General features: G+C 41.0%; 1 protein-coding gene and 1 non-coding gene across 3 annotated transcripts; one reads left to right on the forward strand and one right to left on the reverse strand.

Moving 5' to 3' along the window:
- Positions 1 to 794: 794 nt before the first annotated feature.
- AP3M2 (adaptor related protein complex 3 subunit mu 2) lies at positions 795 to 16,935 on the forward strand. Of its 2 annotated transcripts, XM_063079670.1 has the most exons (9): positions 795 to 842; positions 1,561 to 1,883; positions 4,762 to 4,933; positions 8,362 to 8,499; positions 11,088 to 11,173; positions 11,488 to 11,621; positions 12,909 to 13,116; positions 13,412 to 13,556; positions 14,664 to 16,935. In XM_063079670.1, the coding sequence occupies exons 2-9, from the start codon at positions 1,611 to 1,613 to the stop codon at positions 14,762 to 14,764; spliced, it is 1,257 nt and encodes a 418-aa protein (XP_062935740.1). In that variant the 5' UTR covers positions 795 to 842; positions 1,561 to 1,610; the 3' UTR covers positions 14,765 to 16,935. The 2 variants fall into 2 exon arrangements, with proteins under 2 accessions (XP_062935740.1, XP_062935741.1); XM_063079671.1 differs by lacking the exon at positions 13,412 to 13,556 and having other exon boundaries at positions 14,664 to 14,695.
- Positions 5,883 to 5,956, reverse strand: TRNAT-AGU (transfer RNA threonine (anticodon AGU)). Its single transcript has one exon. It is a non-coding gene; the product is annotated as a tRNA-Thr (tRNA).
- Positions 16,936 to 18,242: the final 1,307 nt, after the last annotated feature.

The raw sequence follows: 18,242 nt of genomic DNA on the forward strand, positions 1-18,242 counted from the left end.
GAGGAACCAGGGCAGATCCTTTCACACCTCATCTCACTTAATGACTGATTTTTCATTTAGCTGAAATTAAACCTTGTCTTCTGACTTATACTCCATGCATTTCTGGATCAAGATGACTTGAACCACTTAAATTTAAAATAGCATCAAAGTTACCAGACCTCCAAAGCCAGTTGGAGACCCACCCAACCCCTTCATTTTCAGATCTGGGAACGGGGATTCTGAAGGTGAAGGGGCTTTGCCCAAGGTCAAGCAGGTGGTGGTCTTGCTGGGGCTGGAAGAGGCCTCCTCACAATAGGAAGCTGTGCAGCCGATCACGTTTACTCTACCCAATGCCCAGCAAGTAAATGAGAAGGCTCATCTCTTTCTAAATGCACTCATCTAACGGGGGGGGGGGGGGGTATTACTGCTCATGGTTTATCACCCATGATGCGCTTTTAGATAAGCCGTGCCCCAGAAGTCACCCCCAACACACGTACACTTCTTAGCACCCTTGCAGGCGCACCCGCACTTAGGCAGAAGGCGGCCGCCCCGGCCCTTTGTGATTGGATGTCCGGGGCGAGGCGGCCGGCAGACTGTCCTCGACCTCCAATCAGGGCCCGGAGCCACAGAACTGCACCAATCGGAGACGGCCGAGGCTCGGCCCGGGCCAGCTGGGGACCCGAGTCCGCGGGCCGCCTGCAGCGATCGGCCGGGATCGGGAGCCGCTAGCCGACGCCCAATCGGCGGCCTCCAGGCCCGGGCGCGTGGCCCGCGAGCCGGCCAATCCGCGGCGAGCGGCGCGCGCGGGGCGGGGCGGGGCCTGCGGCGCGGAGGCGCGGTGGGTGCTGCGAGGACCCGGGCCGGTGAGGCTCGCGGGGCGTGCGGGGCGTGCGGGGCGGCGGGCGGGCAGAGGCAGCGCCGAGCGGGGCTCGCGGCGGCCTCATCGCGGCCTGGCGGCGGCGGCAGAGAGCCTCGCGCGCGGCGGGTGCGGGCAGGGTGGGCCGCGCGGTTGGAAAGCGAGCCGGTGAAAACAGTGCGACAGGCTCAACGGCCCTGGCTGCGCTCTCTTCAGCGGCGTCCCCAGAGCGTCTTCGCAGCACGCGGCCGGTACTCGGCCCGGCTGAGACCCGAGGCGTCCCGCGCGGTTGTGCCGAGCCCCGTCCGGGGCCTCCCCCGCCTGCGGCGTCGCCGTCGTGCGGCTGGCGGCTCCGCGCTGGCCGCGCGTTCCGTGTGCGCGTGAGCGGCGGCCCGGACGCCACCTCAGCCGCGTCACTGTCGTTGGGAGCCCCCCTGTGGCGGGAGGCGCTGCGCAGGGACGGGCGGGGCCGTGCCGCTTTTCCTCGGGGAGCGACGTCGGGGATGGAGCGCGGGCTCGGGCGTGGGCGGAGGCGGTAGGCAGAGCCCGGGAGTGGGGCTGGCGCGCGGGACGGCTGGCGCTTCCTGAGCCGTGCGGAGGGGAGCTTCAGGCTCCTGCGGTACAGGAAGACTGAGCCTGCCTGCAGAGGTGGGAAGCGGGGCTGCCGCACCGACGGGAGGGCGTTCTGGTGGCGTGGAACCGAGTGTAGCTTCTTCTCTTTTTAGGGGTGAAATGTGCAGAGTCCTGAGGCTTTCGGACTGAAGAAGGCTCCGCCATGATCCATAGTCTTTTCCTGATCAACTCCTCTGGAGATATTTTTCTGGAGAAGCACTGGAAGAGCGTGGTCAGCCGTTCTGTGTGCGATTACTTTTTTGAGGCGCAGGAGAGAGCCACGGAGGCAGAAAATGTGCCTCCAGTTATCCCGACCCCTCACCACTATCTCTTAAGTGTTTACCGCCACAAGATCTTTTTTGTGGCTGTGATCCAAACGGAGGTCCCACCTCTGTTTGTCATTGAGTTTCTTCACCGAGTAGTGGACACGTTTCAGGTTCGTGAATGTAGGAAGTTTCATGTACGTAAACTGTAAAGTGTCTTTATAGTCCTGTTTCCATTGTATCCAGACTCAGTTAAGAAACTTAAAAAACAAAACAAACGGACATTGCTCACTTGTTCTCCTATCTAAGACTCTTGTTTCTATTTATTGAATTGGCTGCATCCAAAATGACAAATTGAACACTTCTGAACCTTTTGCATGACAAAGCCACCCTACTTGATACTGTGTGCAGTCTTTGTAATTCTGCTTCTACTGTTTGCTCATAAATTAGAGGAGTTTAGGTTGTTTTATATGGTAAGCTCGGTGCAGCTCAAAGCATTGTTAGCTACATTGCTTTCAGTTGCATCAGAAAGTGATGTGTGTGAAATTTTGTGAAAGAAAAAGTAGAAAAAGCTGAGTAATGCTTATTTTAAATGTCCCCGGCAGCGGTAATTTTCATCCTGGGTTTGGGGTGGTTATCCATAGCATGTGAGTACTAATGGTGAGCTGTTGTTGCAAACGTGAGATTGGGAAACTGTACCCGTAACAATTTAAGTGGCACGTTTTACAAGATGCAGTTTTCATTTTGAGTTTTTCTTTTGGGAATAGATTTGATCTTGGGGGTCGGGGATACAGGGTGTAGGGAAGGTAAGTTATGCCAGGATATGAGCACCATTTCTAGCACAGGATGATAGACTATTTAGATTCAGACAGTGGAATCCTCTGTCTCACAGAATAACTCAATTTCTGTTGTAGTTATTTGCATAACTCAAAAGATAAATGAGAAGCAGGGGCCCTTTTGTGTCACGCAAGGTCTGGAATTAGTCACATGAATACAGGATTTGTGGAACTGGAGAAGAGAATGAGGATGCAGACATTACGATAAAAATTAAAAAGCAAGTCAGAGAGTCCTTTCATTTGCAGTCATGTGTGTATCACATGTCTAGAGCAGCTTTCATTCCCAAGAGAAATATGTTTTATAAGTTTTTTTCTACAAATACTGTCTGATAGTACTATTATTCTGGGACTCCAGTTTTCATATGGCATAGTAGCTCCTTTGCACAATGAAAACCTAAGAATTATAAGCCGCAGTATGTGGAAGAACTAGAAGTAGAAGAACCCAGTAGCTATGATCTTAAATCACTCTAAATGGGCCTGGTTGTGATTTCCACATACATTACCCATTCTAAGCTTAACAGCTCCACCGGTGAAACTCAACAGCTGTTTGTTAGCACCATGCCGATATTATGTAACTTATTACGAGATGGGAAGTGGGAAAAATTGTTTAATCTGGTTGAAACCACAGAGGAATTAGGGAAAGCAGAGTCAAGTTTCTAGTTTGAAAGTCTGGTACTTCAGAGCTTGTCATTTTTGCAGGAGTTGTCAGAAATAAGTGGATACTCAGTGACTTCAGTGTCTTACTTTGTGAGTTCTCTCTGGCAGCGCCATTTTTCTATACTAGAGTGTGACGGGAGAAGTCCAGCTATAGAACTGCAGCACTTATGCTATAGCACTTTCTCATTTTACATGATGCCTAGTTTATAAAACTTAATGAAGTGTTTCGTTGATTTTTTAAAATAAAATCACTCTTGGGAAGGAAATGTATGACTTTTTCCCCCTTAAATCCTCTTTTTTTAAGAGAAAATCTTTTTGTTTTAGGAATACATGCCTAACTTCTAAGTGACCTGGGTATTAGAATCTCACTAATTGACATTATCTGATGTAATTTAGACCACATCTTGTAGAGTCTGTTCAACTTTGGATGTTAAAGAAATGGTAAGATAGTGAAATGACCTGGAAACCATACCATAGCATGAACAGTAGAAGGATCTTGGGGTTTGGCCCTGAAAGCTTATAGTTGTCTTTAAATAATGGCAGGGCTGTTGTGTAAACTTGCTCTGTAAGGCAGAGCTAGGGGGCAAATTTCAGCTTAACAAAAGAAAGAACTTTCTAATAATCAGAGCTGCCCAGGAATAGAATGAGCTTTCTCAAAAGGGTAAATCTCCCTTCATTGGATGAATTTAAGAAGGTTTACATGCCATCTCAGAGGTCCTGTTAGAGATGTTACTGACAGTGCTTGAAGTCACTGAATGACACGAACATTTCCTAAATCATTGTTGTCATCATGCATTCCATTTTACATAGTGCTTCATAGTTTACCAAGCACATGTTATGGTTTAATCCATCATGCTTAGTTCTGACAACATTCCTGTGTGTCCAATGATATTATCCTGATTACAGCATTGAAGAAATCAGGACCCAAATTAGTTAACATGACCTAATCTAATAAGTAACAATTAAGATTATAATCTAGGTCTTCTGATTTTGAATCCAGTGCTTTTTCCATAGCCCAGATAATTTGTTATTTAAATTTAGCCTTTTTAATAAAAGGATGAAGAATTCTTAGAATCCTAGCATCTTAGGTATGATCCATCCCCCTTATTTATTTTTTTCCCTTTCAACTTGTGTTCACTGCATAAATGTTAAGAAATTGAACAATAGGGGCTAAATAGATTTTTATATACATTCTATGTCATATCAAGTGTTATTTTGCATAATTTTTTCAAATTCTTATTCATAAGCACATATAGTAATCTAGATTTAGTTTTGTATTCTACATGATTTATTTGAGGAAACTAGCCCAAAGAGGTTGACTTCCTCTAGTTTACAGAAGATGCTAGTAATGACACCGGTACCATGAGGCAGTCCAGAGTTCTGTCCACCAAACCAGGTTGCCTAGGAGAACTGTGGGGATGCTCCCTTGCCTTGTGTGGAAGAGTACCTGGAAGCACTCAGTAAACAGGTGTGGACAGGACCAGATCCTTATTCTCAGGAGCAGTCTCTTATTTTTTATAGTCTCTGAGTGATACGTGTATGATTATATCTTCGCCAGGATTATTTTGGAGTCTGTTCAGAGCCAGTGATCAAAGACAATGTGGTTGTGGTTTATGAGGTATTGGAAGAGATGCTTGACAATGGGTTTCCACTGGCTACTGAGTCAAACATCCTCAAAGAACTGATAAAGCCTCCGACTATCCTCCGAACGGTTGTCAACACCATAACAGGTATGGAGGAGGGGCACTGACAGAGAGTTGCCATCTGGGTGTGGCTCAGTACCCTGTTGTGCTTTGTTTTGAGTGGTTGTCTTTAGGGATCTCAAGTGTCCAGGTGCTTTAATTTTGCTGTTTATAGTCTTTGAGTATAACCTGAAATAGTATTTCTGTTATGTAGAGAATACTCTGATTTCAATGACAAAATGAAGTGTTCTCTTTAAAAAAAATTTTTTTCTGATTACAGAAGAAATTTTGGAAATACAGAAAAGCACAAAGAAGAACATGAAAATCACTCTTAATCCCAGCACACTTTTAACATACCAGTGTATATAGTTCTCATCTTTTCTAGATGGATGAATGATGGTTGGATAGAATGGTTTTAAACAGTAACATATATTTTTTAAACTTCTGTTAATATTTTGTAAGTGTTATCCCATTATGATATTCTTTTATCATTTTTAATGACTTTATAGTTTTCTTCCATATGGAATGGACCCTAAGTTAGTCAATCCCTGTTTATGATGCTTCTGATTTTTTGGTCTTTTAAATAACAAGGGATTAACATTCTTTAAATCTTTGTGCACATCTAGGATGATTTCTGTTCAGTACTAGAAATGGAAGTGCTGGGGAAAGGGGTATGTACATTGTAAGACGTTAATGCATTGTGTCAAGTTGCCCTCCACAAAAATTATACTAAATTATATTTTTAGTAGCAATTACTATACACTGTTATCAAGCCCAGTGTTATTATTGTTATTAATTTTTAGAAACTTTGCAATTTGATAGTTTGTTGATATCTTGTTATTTACACACACATTTTTGTCACTAAGGAAGTTAAAACCTGTTTGAGTATTTATTGACTATTTTTCCTCTATTGTGAATTAATTTTTTGTGTCCTTTGCCCATTTTTTTGTGCCTTTGTTTTTTTTGGTTGTTTTTTGTTTTTTTGTTTTTTGGCAGCTGGCTGGTACGGGGATCGAACCCTGGACTTTGGTGTTACTAGTACCATGCTCTAACCAACTGAGCTAACCAGCCAGCCTGCCCATGTTTTTTAATTGAAATGTTTTTCTTTTTTCATACTTATTTTAAAAACTTCTTTCATTTAAGGATACTAAACTATCATGTATATTGTCATTTAATATTGTACATGATGTTGTTTAGCCATATCTTAAATGTTTTGATTTAGTCAAATTAATCATTCTACCTCATTAGGTTTTACGTTTTGGGTCTTGTTTAGTGCATAAACAAGAGTTTTCATGGAATTTGACAAACTGATTGAAAAATACGTTTTAAAAAGTGCACGAATAGCCAGGACAGTTTTGAAAAAGAAGTACGAAGTAGTTGGAAGGATTTGCCCTCTGAAATATCAAGACATATTAAGTTCATACAGTGCTAAGACAAAAATTCATTGAGTAGACGTACTAAAAGAGCCAGGACAGTTTTGAAAATAATTTTTTTTTTAAAAAGAGCAAAAGAGAATATGTGTCATAACAGATACAAGATATATTGTGAAGTTTTGCTAATTCATAAATATGGTTTTGACTCAGTAATAGAGAAATACATTATTGGGGTAAAAAAGAATGTCCAGAAACAAACCCTTGCTTTTATAGGAATTTGATATACATAGTTGTGGTCATAAATCAGTGGATCAAGGACCAGTTGTTGAATATATTGTATTAGGACAATCAGCTTTGATATGGAAAAAAAATTAAGTTTCTCCACTTTATACTATATATAGAGGGAATTACAGCTAGATTAAGAAATTAAACACAAACATACTTTATAATTACTGTATTAGAAGAAGACATAGGAGAATGTCTTTTTGATCTTGGAGAAAAGAAGGTCTTGTATAAAAGTATTTTCTTCTAGTTCCTTTATGGTTTTATTTTTATATTTAATTCTTTAATCCATTTTAAAATTATCTTGGTATACAGTATGAGGTAAGGCTTTATGTTTATTTCTCCAAAACAGTCAGTTTTCTTAGCATCATTTATTGAATAATTTATCCTTTTTCCATATTTTAAAATGGTATTTTTATCTTACACTAAGTCATTCTGGATTCTTGGTATGTTTTTAGACTTTCCTGCCTTCTTACCATACTGCCTTAATTATTATAGCTTGATGATATATTTTAATACATAGTGCTGCCTCTTAAGAAAACAGATTTGATGGTTTTTAAAAAATATTCTAAGCTTATTTTAAGCCTTAAAGGCTTTGTTAGTGCCTGAGTCATTTATGAGTATTATGAAGTCATTTAAGCCTGTATGCCACTTAAATCTAGAAAAAGATACCTGAGAACCACTATTGAAAAGCTGAAATGTTTTGCAAACATGCTGAATATACATGTTTAGTGTTTCTTTCTTCAGATTGAAAAGATCCAGACAATGGAAAGAGGAAGTAAAATTTAAATTAGTTATAGTATTGTATTATTTTAGTATAAAACCTTTGAATTAAAAAAATTTTTTTTGATGCCTGTTGGGGGAAAAACAAGTTAGGGAATTGATCTGCAACACTGAAGGATTGGGAATGATCTAATTTATATTCTTTTTCTACATTTGAGTATTGGCATGAGACAGATCATGTTGATTTAGACATTTAATACCTACTATAAATGTACCTGTTATTAGTCCATTTTGTGTTGCTATAACAAAATACCTGGAACTGGGTGATTTATAAAGAAAAACAAAATTTATTTGCTTACAGTTCTGAGGCTGGGAAGTCCAAAGTCCATCTGGTCGTGGAGACAGTGTCCCAGAGGTCTCACACTGCAAGATGGTAGAAGCAGAGAGAGAGAAAGAAAGACTCTCCTCTTCTTCTTTTAAAGCCCTCAGAACCATGCCCCTGACCACCGTTTTTAATCCATTCACTACTGCATGGTCCTACAGTCTAATCACCTCTTCAAGGTTCCACCTTTCAATTACCATAATAGGATTTCTCATCCTCTCAACAGTCACAGTGGGGCTAAGTTTCTAATACATGAAGCTTGGGGGACACAATTCAAGCTTCAGTGAGTTTTGGGGGGACAATTCAATCCACTGCAGTACCCAAGAACCTACCTCAAGCTAGAATACTGTTTTTACTCATGAAAATTTTATACCTCTGTGTGATTACAAACCCTGCTGGAAGCCAATACATTATTTAAGCTGCAAGCTATTGTAGAATTTGAGATGCTAAGGTCAGGTTACTTTCAAAACCAAAGTATGATATCTGTTTCTCAGGTAACTTTTTAAAAAACCTTTATTCTGCTTAAGAATGCAGACCAGATGATGACGAGTTTTTAAAACAGATTAGATTACCCTATATAGAAGTTGGGAAAGATCTCATCTTGTGTTTGAAAGCTCTTTGAGTGCATGAGTAGTAGGGAGCATAGAAACTTCTGGGGAGTGTCCTGTGGCTGTTAGAACCAGATTGGTAAAGTACAGTAATGTTAATTATTTCAGGAAGCACCAATGTGGGTGACCAGCTTCCCACTGGGCAGCTGTCAGTGGTGCCTTGGCGGAGGACTGGAGTGAAATATACCAACAACGAGGCCTATTTTGATGTAATTGAAGAGATTGATGCCATTATTGATAAATCAGGTAGGTGCTTTCATGTGTTCTCAGAAATATGAAAATAGAAAGGTCATTCATTTTAATTTATTGCCTACTTTGTGTCAAACACTGTGCCAGGTCCTGGGAATGGAATTTAATGTTACGATGCAGTCCAGTGTTTCTCTCCCACTTGTTTTAGAGATCTTATCCTCTTGCATAAAAAAGAGAAGTAACAGGCCGGCCCGAGGCTCGCTCAGGAGAGTGCGGTGCTGATGACACCAAGGCCACGGGTTCAGATCCCATATAGGGATGGCCTGTGGCTCACTTGGGAGAGTGTGGTGCTGATAACGCTAAGGCCACGGGTTCGGATCCCTATATAGGGATGGCCTGTTGGCTCACTTGGGAGAGCGTGGTGCTGACAACACCAAGTCAAGGGTTGAGATCCCCTTACCGGTCATCTTTAAAAAAGAAGAAAAAGATAGAGAAGTAACAAACTAACCTCTCGTTGATCAGATTTCCTTTTGGAAAGTATTTGACTCTCCATTCTGATGGCAGAACTAAAGTTGTAATCACTGAAATTTAGGGAGCCTTCTTTTCTCTCTATCCTGAACTAGGTAAATATGACTAGCAGCCCTAGAGTTTAGACCTTTGTGGAAAGTTCTCTTCAAATTAGTGAACTTATTCATACAACAAATGTTTATTGAAAACTTGTGTTATATAGCACAGTGCTGGGTAGTGGGCATTTGGTGATGAATAAGACATAGTCTGTGGCCGTAGCAAGTGTAATTAAAGTCTGGTGAGGGAGAGAGAAAGGAAAGAAGGTGGAGCATGTGAGAGGTGTCGCACCCATTTTGAGCAAAGTGGACAGAGAGGTGACAGTATTTGTGTTTCATCCATGGAAAGAACAGAAGTTCTTGAGACCTGCATGGACTTGGGAGCAAAGTGTGGACAAACACTCTCAGATAAGTGAAATATTCTTGGGAACTAAAGCAGTTCAGATGACTGGGCCGAGAGTCACGGGAAGAGAAGCAAGTGATGCTGCTCAGCGTCTCATGTTAGCCCACGTGTCCATCAGCAGTAGAAAGGATGAGTAATTTTTGATGTGGTCATGCAGTAGAATACTATACAGTAATGAAAAAGGGTGAATTACTGATACACCCAGCAACATGAATGAACCTCACAATATTGAGCAAAAACGTCAGATGCATAAGATTATATACAGTGAGGGATTACATTTATGTGAAGTTTGAAAACAGACACAATTTAATCTAAGGTAATAAAAGTCACAATTTGGGGGGTGCAGATTAACTAGGATAGGCAGAGGGAGGGAGCATGCTGGGTTGCTGGAAAGGTTCCATATCTTGATGTGGATAGTATTTACATAGATGTGTACATATTTAAAAGTTCACTGAACAATACACTTAAGATTTTTGCATTTTACTGTTTTACCTCAATGAAAAGGTAAAAAATATATATATATTGCTGGACAGATCATAAAGACCCTTGTGTGCCATTTTAAGGAGGATGGTTGGGAGCAATTGAGGAGTCTTATGTTGGGGAATAACTTGATCAGACTTGTAGGTTAGAACTGTCAGTCCAGTTGCAGTGTGGGGTGGCTTGAAGTGGGGCGAAACTAAAGGCAGGGAAAACATTTAGGAGGCTGTTGTGAAGTTGAGGCACAAAATGTAGATCTCCATGATGGTGGTGACAATGGGGAGGAACGAATATATCTAGAGATGTAAGTCCTAAAAAAGAGGGATTGAGAATTGACTGGAAATGGGGACTGAGAACGTAAAAATAGTCAAGGATGCATCCGTGTTTCTGGCTTAAACAAGAGGGTAGATGTCATCAGAAAGACATGGAGAATAGGAGGAGCAGTCCAGGGAGTAAGAATGGGTTCACTTTTCGACAGGTGGAGTTTGAAGTACCTCTATGACATCCAAGTGGAGATGTCCCACTAGGCAGGGGTGAGGCTGGACTTGAAAAATAGGAAACAGTTGGCCATAAATGAAAATTGAAACCTTGGGAAATAGGTAAAGTAACCCAAGAAGAGAGTGTGGAGTGAAAGAGAAGTTCAGAACTGTGAAAAAGCATAGACTTTTAAGAGAAACCTGCAAAGAAAGAGAAACCTGCAGAAGACACTAAGGAAGAGGAGGTGGGAAATAGGAGAAAACTAGGAGAGGTGAGGAGAGAGGAGCGTTTGAAAAGGAAGAAGTGGTCAACAATGACAAGAGAGATCCTGTAGGATAGAGCCAAAAGTGTCCATTTGACTTAGCTGCAAAGTTCACTGGTGACCTTAGGGAGAGCAGTTGCTGATGGGAAATTTTCTGAACCATTGGTTAAGATAGTGGCACTCTTTGATTCTGGTACTAGGTGGGAAACTCCTTAGGCCAATAAGTATCTTGGTCTTTTTATCCCCACTACTTCATCATAGTGTCTCATACTTCACATGCAGTTAATAAATATTTGGAAGGATGGACAAATGGATTGGATAAATGAATTGGATGGCTGGACAGAAGGAAGAAAGGGAGAGAGGGAGGAAGAAAAGAAAGGAGGGAGGGAAGAAATAAGCTAGTTGGGAAGGACAGAGAAGTGTTCAATCGTCTCATATGCTTTTTGTCTTATTCTGGTCTCAGGTTCCACAATTACTGCTGAGATCCAGGGGGTGATTGATTCCTGTGTCAAGCTGACTGGAATGCCAGACCTTACACTCTCCTTCATGGTAAAATCCTGGGCTAGAGATTGAGTTCTTGGGATGAGAAATTAAATGCTTCTGGAAAGACAGAGTGGTGAGAGTGGAATAGAACAGGAAGAACTAATTAGGACAGCCACAAAGCTTATACTGGGCTTGAATTTTCTATAAATAACTACAGAGAGAGAGAGAGAGAGAGAGAGAGAGAGAGAGAGAGAGTGTGTGTGTGTGTGTGTGTGTGTGTGTGTGTGTGTGTGTGTGTTAATAAAAACATCTACATTTCCTTCAGGAAATAACAGATGTTTAACTCACACTTCCTGCTCTTCCTTGCCTGACACCCGCAGAACCCCAGGCTGCTGGATGATGTCAGCTTCCACCCTTGTGTTCGTTTCAAGCGCTGGGAGTCTGAGCGCATCCTCTCCTTCATCCCTCCTGATGGAAACTTCCGCCTGCTCTCTTACCATGTCAGTGCACAGAAGTAAGCAGCTCTTATAATTAGGGATGGAATCTGTCTTTCTATACGTATGTGGAAACAATATCTGTAGTGATTAAGAATGCAGGCTCTAGAGTTACCTGGGTTCAAATTCCAGCTTCTGTAGTTACTAACTGGGTAACTTCGGGTGAGTTGCTTAACATCTCTGTTTCTGTTTTCTTATTTGTAAATCAAAAATAATAAAAGTACCTTGTTATAAGGATTGAATAAGAGAATATAAGTAGTGCTTAACACAAAATAAGTTCTCATTAAGTTTGCTGCTGTTATTTTTCGTTGTTTTTATATGTCTAAACAAGAACTTTTTTTTCTCAAATTAGAATATGGGCATACCCTCCACCCATTAAACTATTCTATGGAAAAGCATTAAATGCAGTGATTTTTTGGTCTTGAACATTCTCTTTAATTTGGAGTCTAAAAGATTTTGGAAGCATTATTTTATAGTAGAAAGTATGCAGACTAAAGAGAGCCAGGAGACCTTAGCATCACCATTGCTTTTGTGTGTGATTTGGAATAAATCATTCATGAAAGTATCTGCTTGCTTGAGGTAAAAGTCTCGGAATCAGACTGCCTGTACTTAAATCCCACCTTCAGTGTATATGACCTTAGACATATTACTTAGATAAGTCATTTAACCTCAATTGAATGTGAGGACATCAGTGTTCATCTGTAAAATCAGTACCTACTTCGTACTCATTGGGAGGATTAAATGAGGTAAGGATTAAACGGACAGAAAGCATTTAGCATAGTGACTGTCACATAGGAGTACTCAATAAATGTTAGGAATGTTATTACTTCAGAAATATTCTGTGACTTCTCTGAGTCTCTTCCCTCTCCTGTGAAATCATGACAGCCTACCTTACCTTTTGTGAGGATCAAATGAGGTCAGATGAAAGCTCCTTTAAGAAATTATAAAAGGACTGTCAGGTATGAGCATTACTCTCCCTAGTATAAATAGTGTTGGTCACATGTCACAAATTAAAGCATTTTTGTTCATTATGCCTTTTTCATTGTAGGCTTGAATACTCTTTGATTTTGTTTATATTATTCAAAAGAGTTATTAGAAAAGTTAGTTTACTTACTAGACAGCATCTTGGCTTTTCAAAAATTAAAGTTTACTGGGTTCGTTTTTTAAGATAAGGAGTAAAGAGTAGGGAAATAAGTAGGGGAGAAAAGTCTGCCAAAAGGGAAAGAAAAGCATAATGTGAAAGGAGGAAATGTTGCCATTTTTCCAGTACATTGTTGAAGTAGACTTTTTGTCTCTCTCTCTTCCAGTCTGGTTGCAATTCCAGTGTATGTCAAACATAACATCAGTTTCCGGGACAGCAGCTCACTTGGACGCTTTGAAATAACAGTGGGACCCAAGCAGACCATGGGGAAGACCATAGAGGGAGTGATTGTTACCAGCCAGATGCCCAAAGGAGTCCTGAATATGAGCCTCACTCCATCACAGGGGACACACACATTTGACCCAGTCACAAAGGTAGGGGAATAAGCAGGACATTTTAAACTGCTGATGTTAAGTAGAAGTAACTCTGCAGGAGCTCCCCACATGTAATTTATGACTTGTTTTGAAAGATGAGATTAATCAAAAGGACATTGTTTTCTACTTTGAGATAACTTACGGTAACAAATAGGATTCTCTATTGAAAAACAGAGAGCAGCTTATAATATTGTGAACAGGTGCCTGAGGTTCGAGCTCGCCCACCTCAGATGAAGGTTCCTCTGTAATTAATTATCTTATTAGAAAGACCACTTCTTTTTTGTTTTCTTTGAAGATGCTGTCTTGGGATGTAGGAAAAATAAATCCCCAAAAGCTACCAAGTTTGAAGGGGACTGTGAGTCTTCAGGCAGGAGCTTCTAAACCAGATGAAAATCCCACAATTAACCTGCAGTTTAAAATCCAGCAGCTGGCCATTTCTGGTAAGTGACCCGCAGCTCATGTGGCTTTGAAGGGAACAGAAATGGCTTTTTTTCCTATAAGGCATGGACATCAGGAAGCCTTCCCGTGGCTCTTTATTTAAAAGGTTTGGTTTTGTTACTTGATATGTAATCATTAGTAAAATCTTTTCCAGCACATTTCTGGGAAGTTTACAGTTTTTACTCTGAAATTGGCCTAAGTAACCTCTTAAAGTATCTAGAATGCAAATGAGAAAGAAACGGTATTAGTAGACAGAAGTGTTCCCAGGCCTTTGTTGGGTCATCCTAGGGTTTTAATTTCAGGCTCCCAAGGTTTTCAGTATGAGAATGCTTCTGCTTTCCCAGCTGGTAACTGAAAAGAATAATTTCTACTTCTTTCTCTCAATTGGAACTGTTGGGGCTATACAGGTCAGTCCCCTGTAGTCTGCACCTGCCTTAGGATGACAGTAATAATAAGTTACTACTTACTGGGCATTTGCTATGTGCCAGGCACTTTCTAAAGCTCTTTTCATGTATTTTCTTATTTAATCTTTAGAACCACGCTGTGAGGTACAAAGGAGGTGACTTTAGCTGTATATGAAGTTCCAATTTTTCTTTACCAACAGGCCTTGTCTCATTTAAGTGATTAGAATTCATTTCAATTATAAGCTTTTCCATCTTAAAACATTAAATAAACTATAAAGCTCTCTACAATGTATTTTATGCTTAGTATGGTGAGACTACTTAGGATGCATTCATTTATTCATTTTTCATTATTCATTTCATTATAATTTATTACATTTTAATTCATTTATTTTAATTAAATCATTTACTCAGTCCAATAACTTGGTCTTATTTTTTCCTCGCTCTCATCCCAGTCTGCATATCACGTTCTGCGCCTGCCACTTTAGGAGCGGGTCTTCTTGTGGGGTAGGCTTCTTGTTGGAGCAGTTTTCAGCATATGTCCCAAGAGCAGAGACTGTTCACTCTAGAAGTGGTTCCTTGTCACAGCTATCTTTATCCCATTAATCTTTTTGGACTGAAATGAATGGAAACACTTATGCTACCTGCTTCTTTTGAATAATACTCATGTCTTATTCTTCCTCCCTCCATCCCATCCCTTCCTTCCAGGACTCAAAGTGAACCGTTTGGATATGTATGGAGAAAAGTACAAACCCTTTAAGGGAATAAAATACATGACCAAAGCTGGGAAATTCCAAGTTCGAACGTGAAGGGAGAGTTTTGCAGAAGGAACAGTCGTGAACACTTTTTCATTTCTTGTCTAAAAGTAAAAAATGTCAGCCTGTCTCCTAGGTCAGTCCCCTTCTGGACCTACCTGCTCCCTGTTTTCCTCTGCCTTCAGTGCCATGGGACTAAGCAGGAGAGAGGAGGTTCACCATGGAGAGCTGGACAGAACTGAAACAAGGTCGGCACCAACTCAGCTCTCCAAGAAGAGATGCATGAGGGAGGACAGAGACGCTGGACGCCACATTAACTGTTTTTAACGTAGAAAAAGACTAGCATTTGTTGCTTGCTAGGCTTTAATGATCTAAAGCCAATGAAAGACTTTTTTGTGGAATTTTTTTTTTAAGGTAGAAAGATTAGAAAGAAAGAAAGGTTGGAAGTAAAATGAATGTAAGTCTCAGAAAGGCCAGTTAAGGATCTAATCTGTGAGGGAGAGAAGGGAGGAAACAGTATTAAGGAAGAGTCGTGCGGAGACATAGTAAAATGAAAGATTGTCAAGAGCAGTGATGAGACTCCTCCTAAGGAGGCTTGGGAAGAATAGAGTGGAATTGGTTTCTCTTCCCTCCGCTGTCATATGAAAAGCATTTGTTTTAGAAATGAACTGGAGACTTGTAAATTCGAGTCCACTATTGACGTGGGAAACTCCGGTAGAATCAGGTTTTCCCTTGAAGTCTGTGATGATGTCAGACTAGTTTTCAGATGCTGTCACTTGCCTTCAGCATTTGGTCGTCTTCAGTGAGCAGGTGACTTGCCCTCCTCCTGTGGTGGTTGCCTAAAATGCCTCTTTCCCTAACCCAAAACAGTGGTACTCACTTCACTTTATAGAACCCACCAGCCTTTTTCCTGTAACCTTATTCCTCAATAGGATTTTCTAAAAAGTAGGAGAGTTTCAGAAAAGTCAATCCCATAACCCCCAGTGCAGCCAGATGTTGTGTGTCATGATATTGCAATAGAGATGGCCAAGTCATTTTCTGTGAAGGGAGACCACAGCCATAACCAAGTGATCTCATGTTTACATTCATCAGTGCTAGATTGGTATTGGATCCAAACCTTCCTGTCTGAAACTTTCCCATCTGCAGCCCTAAGTAAAAATGCTCACCACTGAGGCATAGCTGATCCTTGAAGCTGTGTGGCAAAGTTATCCTTTCCTCAATAGTTTGTTCTATACCCTAGTCTATATTTATTAACCATAGATACCTACTAGTCCATTTTTGCTTTAAGAATAAAAAAAAAAAAAAATCTCCTAAATTTGTGAATAAAATTCATGCTGTAGGAGGATAGGCCATGTTGATCTTGTGTAACCAGCCCAGTTTAAGAAACATGGCAACAAAAAGGCAACTCTAGGCTTTCCCAATGGGTTGTTTTTATTCTAGTTGTGTTTGTTACCCATTTAAATGTTTGTATAAAAGACAGGTTTTTAAACATTATTATTGCAGCTTAAGGAATGATATTGTGCTCTGCTTCGTGCATAGCATGGAGAAAAAGGAAGACCTATGCTCTCTCCAAGCCTTAGAACTTTAAAGTTTCCAAATACTTGTGCGAAGTTTTTGCTCGTTTTATTTTTCTTTCTGGGACTTAGTTTTGCTTCACAGTGGAGTGGTTTGCTTTGTGAAAACCACTGTGAAGCAAAACTAAGTACCAGAAGTAGAATATCAAACTAGGAGTTTATCCTCTGGGATAAACCGTGCTGTACACAATTGCACGTTTCCTGCTCTGTCACTCCGGAATTTGTCCTGGGTTTCTGTGCCCGTATACACACCTACTGCGATGGGGATACGTCTTTGCCTGTGGATTCCAGGACACTTGATATCACTTCTGGAGGCTCCAAAGGTTTTAAGGTTTCCTAAGTCACAGGAAACCACTAAGCCTGGTCCCTGAAATTTTTTAGGTTTATAAGTACAGCTGTTTTATTTCCTAGAGGAAGTTGTTTTATTTCCTATTTCAAGGGAGGCACCTAAGAAGAAATAAAGTATCTGGAGGATGGGACCTTAGCAGGCCTAAGCACATGTGAAGTAGCTTTCCCATCCTGTGTGTGGCAGACCTCAGGTGCTGCAGAGCACCTGCTGCTCCCCAACAGCACGTCAGGTAGCACAGGTAGTGCAGAGTCTCAATGGAGCTGCCAGTTCTATGTTTAATGTGCAAAAGTAGCTTCTCTGTTTACAGCTTAATAAAGTCGAGTTTTACCAGTCTGTGTCCTAAGAGCTTTGTGATAACTGCAGTAATGCTGTGCCGTGCATGCCTCAGCAGAAGTGGTTAGTAAGGAATTCATGTACTTGGGGGTGTTTACTACTTTTGTACAGCTGTAAAGCCTGAGGCCATATGTATAGTTTGATTCTCTAGTCACCTCTAGAAGGTAGGGATGTTGATATGAATGTCATTTTTAAGGTTGTGGGAGCTAAGGTCCTGATCAATCCAATTATTTTTCCCCACGGTGTAAAAGACAAAACCTTTAAAGCTGCAGGTGACTATTCTAGTGCTTTCCCCGTTCCCTGGACCCGCTTCTCAGGTTTATTAATTTAGGCATGAACAGGGCTTCAAGGTACTAAACACCTCTATTGTAGTAGAGATTTCTTGGAAGAGAAGGTGTTGGGAATCTATAAAGTGTAGACATTGATTGTTATTCCATATCTACTAATTTTCTTCTATAAACCTCATAGCCATGAAAATACTTTGACTTGTTTACTAACGATACATGTCCAGCATTTGTTAATACTCCATCCTCTCTCAGCTGTTTGGTATTTCTTTTCCCTTGGCCTGGATGTTTTGGTAGTAGTATGTGACCAGTAGGTGGTGACTTAGTGCCATCAATACTAATTTTTTAAAATTGTTAGAATTTTTTAAAAATTTAATCTGAAACTTAAACTTCCTCCAAGATCCTAAGTACTGGGGATTGTGTGAAGTCTTTGGCTTTTGAAGTGAAATATGGAACCCAAAGTGTATGACACGTCTTGATAAGCAGATGTTATTGGGCTGCAGGAAGACAGCAGTTTCAGCCGTCTGAGTTCCTCTAGGTCTTTACCTTGAAACAAATTGCACGGTTACTTCTTCCTTAGGTCTGCTGGCATCTGTTTGCTTTATTAACCAGCCAGGCATGGTAAGGAAATAACATTTAATTTCCCCTTGTGCCCATTCCCTTCCCCTGACAAGTTCTAGACATTTTATCCTAAATTTCCTAACCCATTCTGGGTAGTGATGTGTTGCTCTTTGAGTGCATTTTAGCATAATTCAAATGAATCCGTCTTGCGGAGCTGGGGCTCTGCCCTGCAACTTGGCCATGGCCTCTTCTGAGTAACTGTCTTCATCTAGTCTGGTTTCCAGGACTGCACTGAGGAATGCTGGGGCCTTTTAGTTCTACTTTTCCTCCCCAGGAGGACCTACTGGTTCAGCTCATTCCATTAACCTGACCGTTGAGAGGAAAGTGTGTCATGGAAGGGGCAGAGCATGCAACCGGTTGGATTTCTGCCA

Source organism: Cynocephalus volans, chromosome 15 (assembly GCF_027409185.1).
Source record: "Cynocephalus volans isolate mCynVol1 chromosome 15, mCynVol1.pri, whole genome shotgun sequence".
In the NCBI taxonomy this organism is placed as follows: Eukaryota; Metazoa; Chordata; class Mammalia; order Dermoptera; family Cynocephalidae; genus Cynocephalus; species Cynocephalus volans.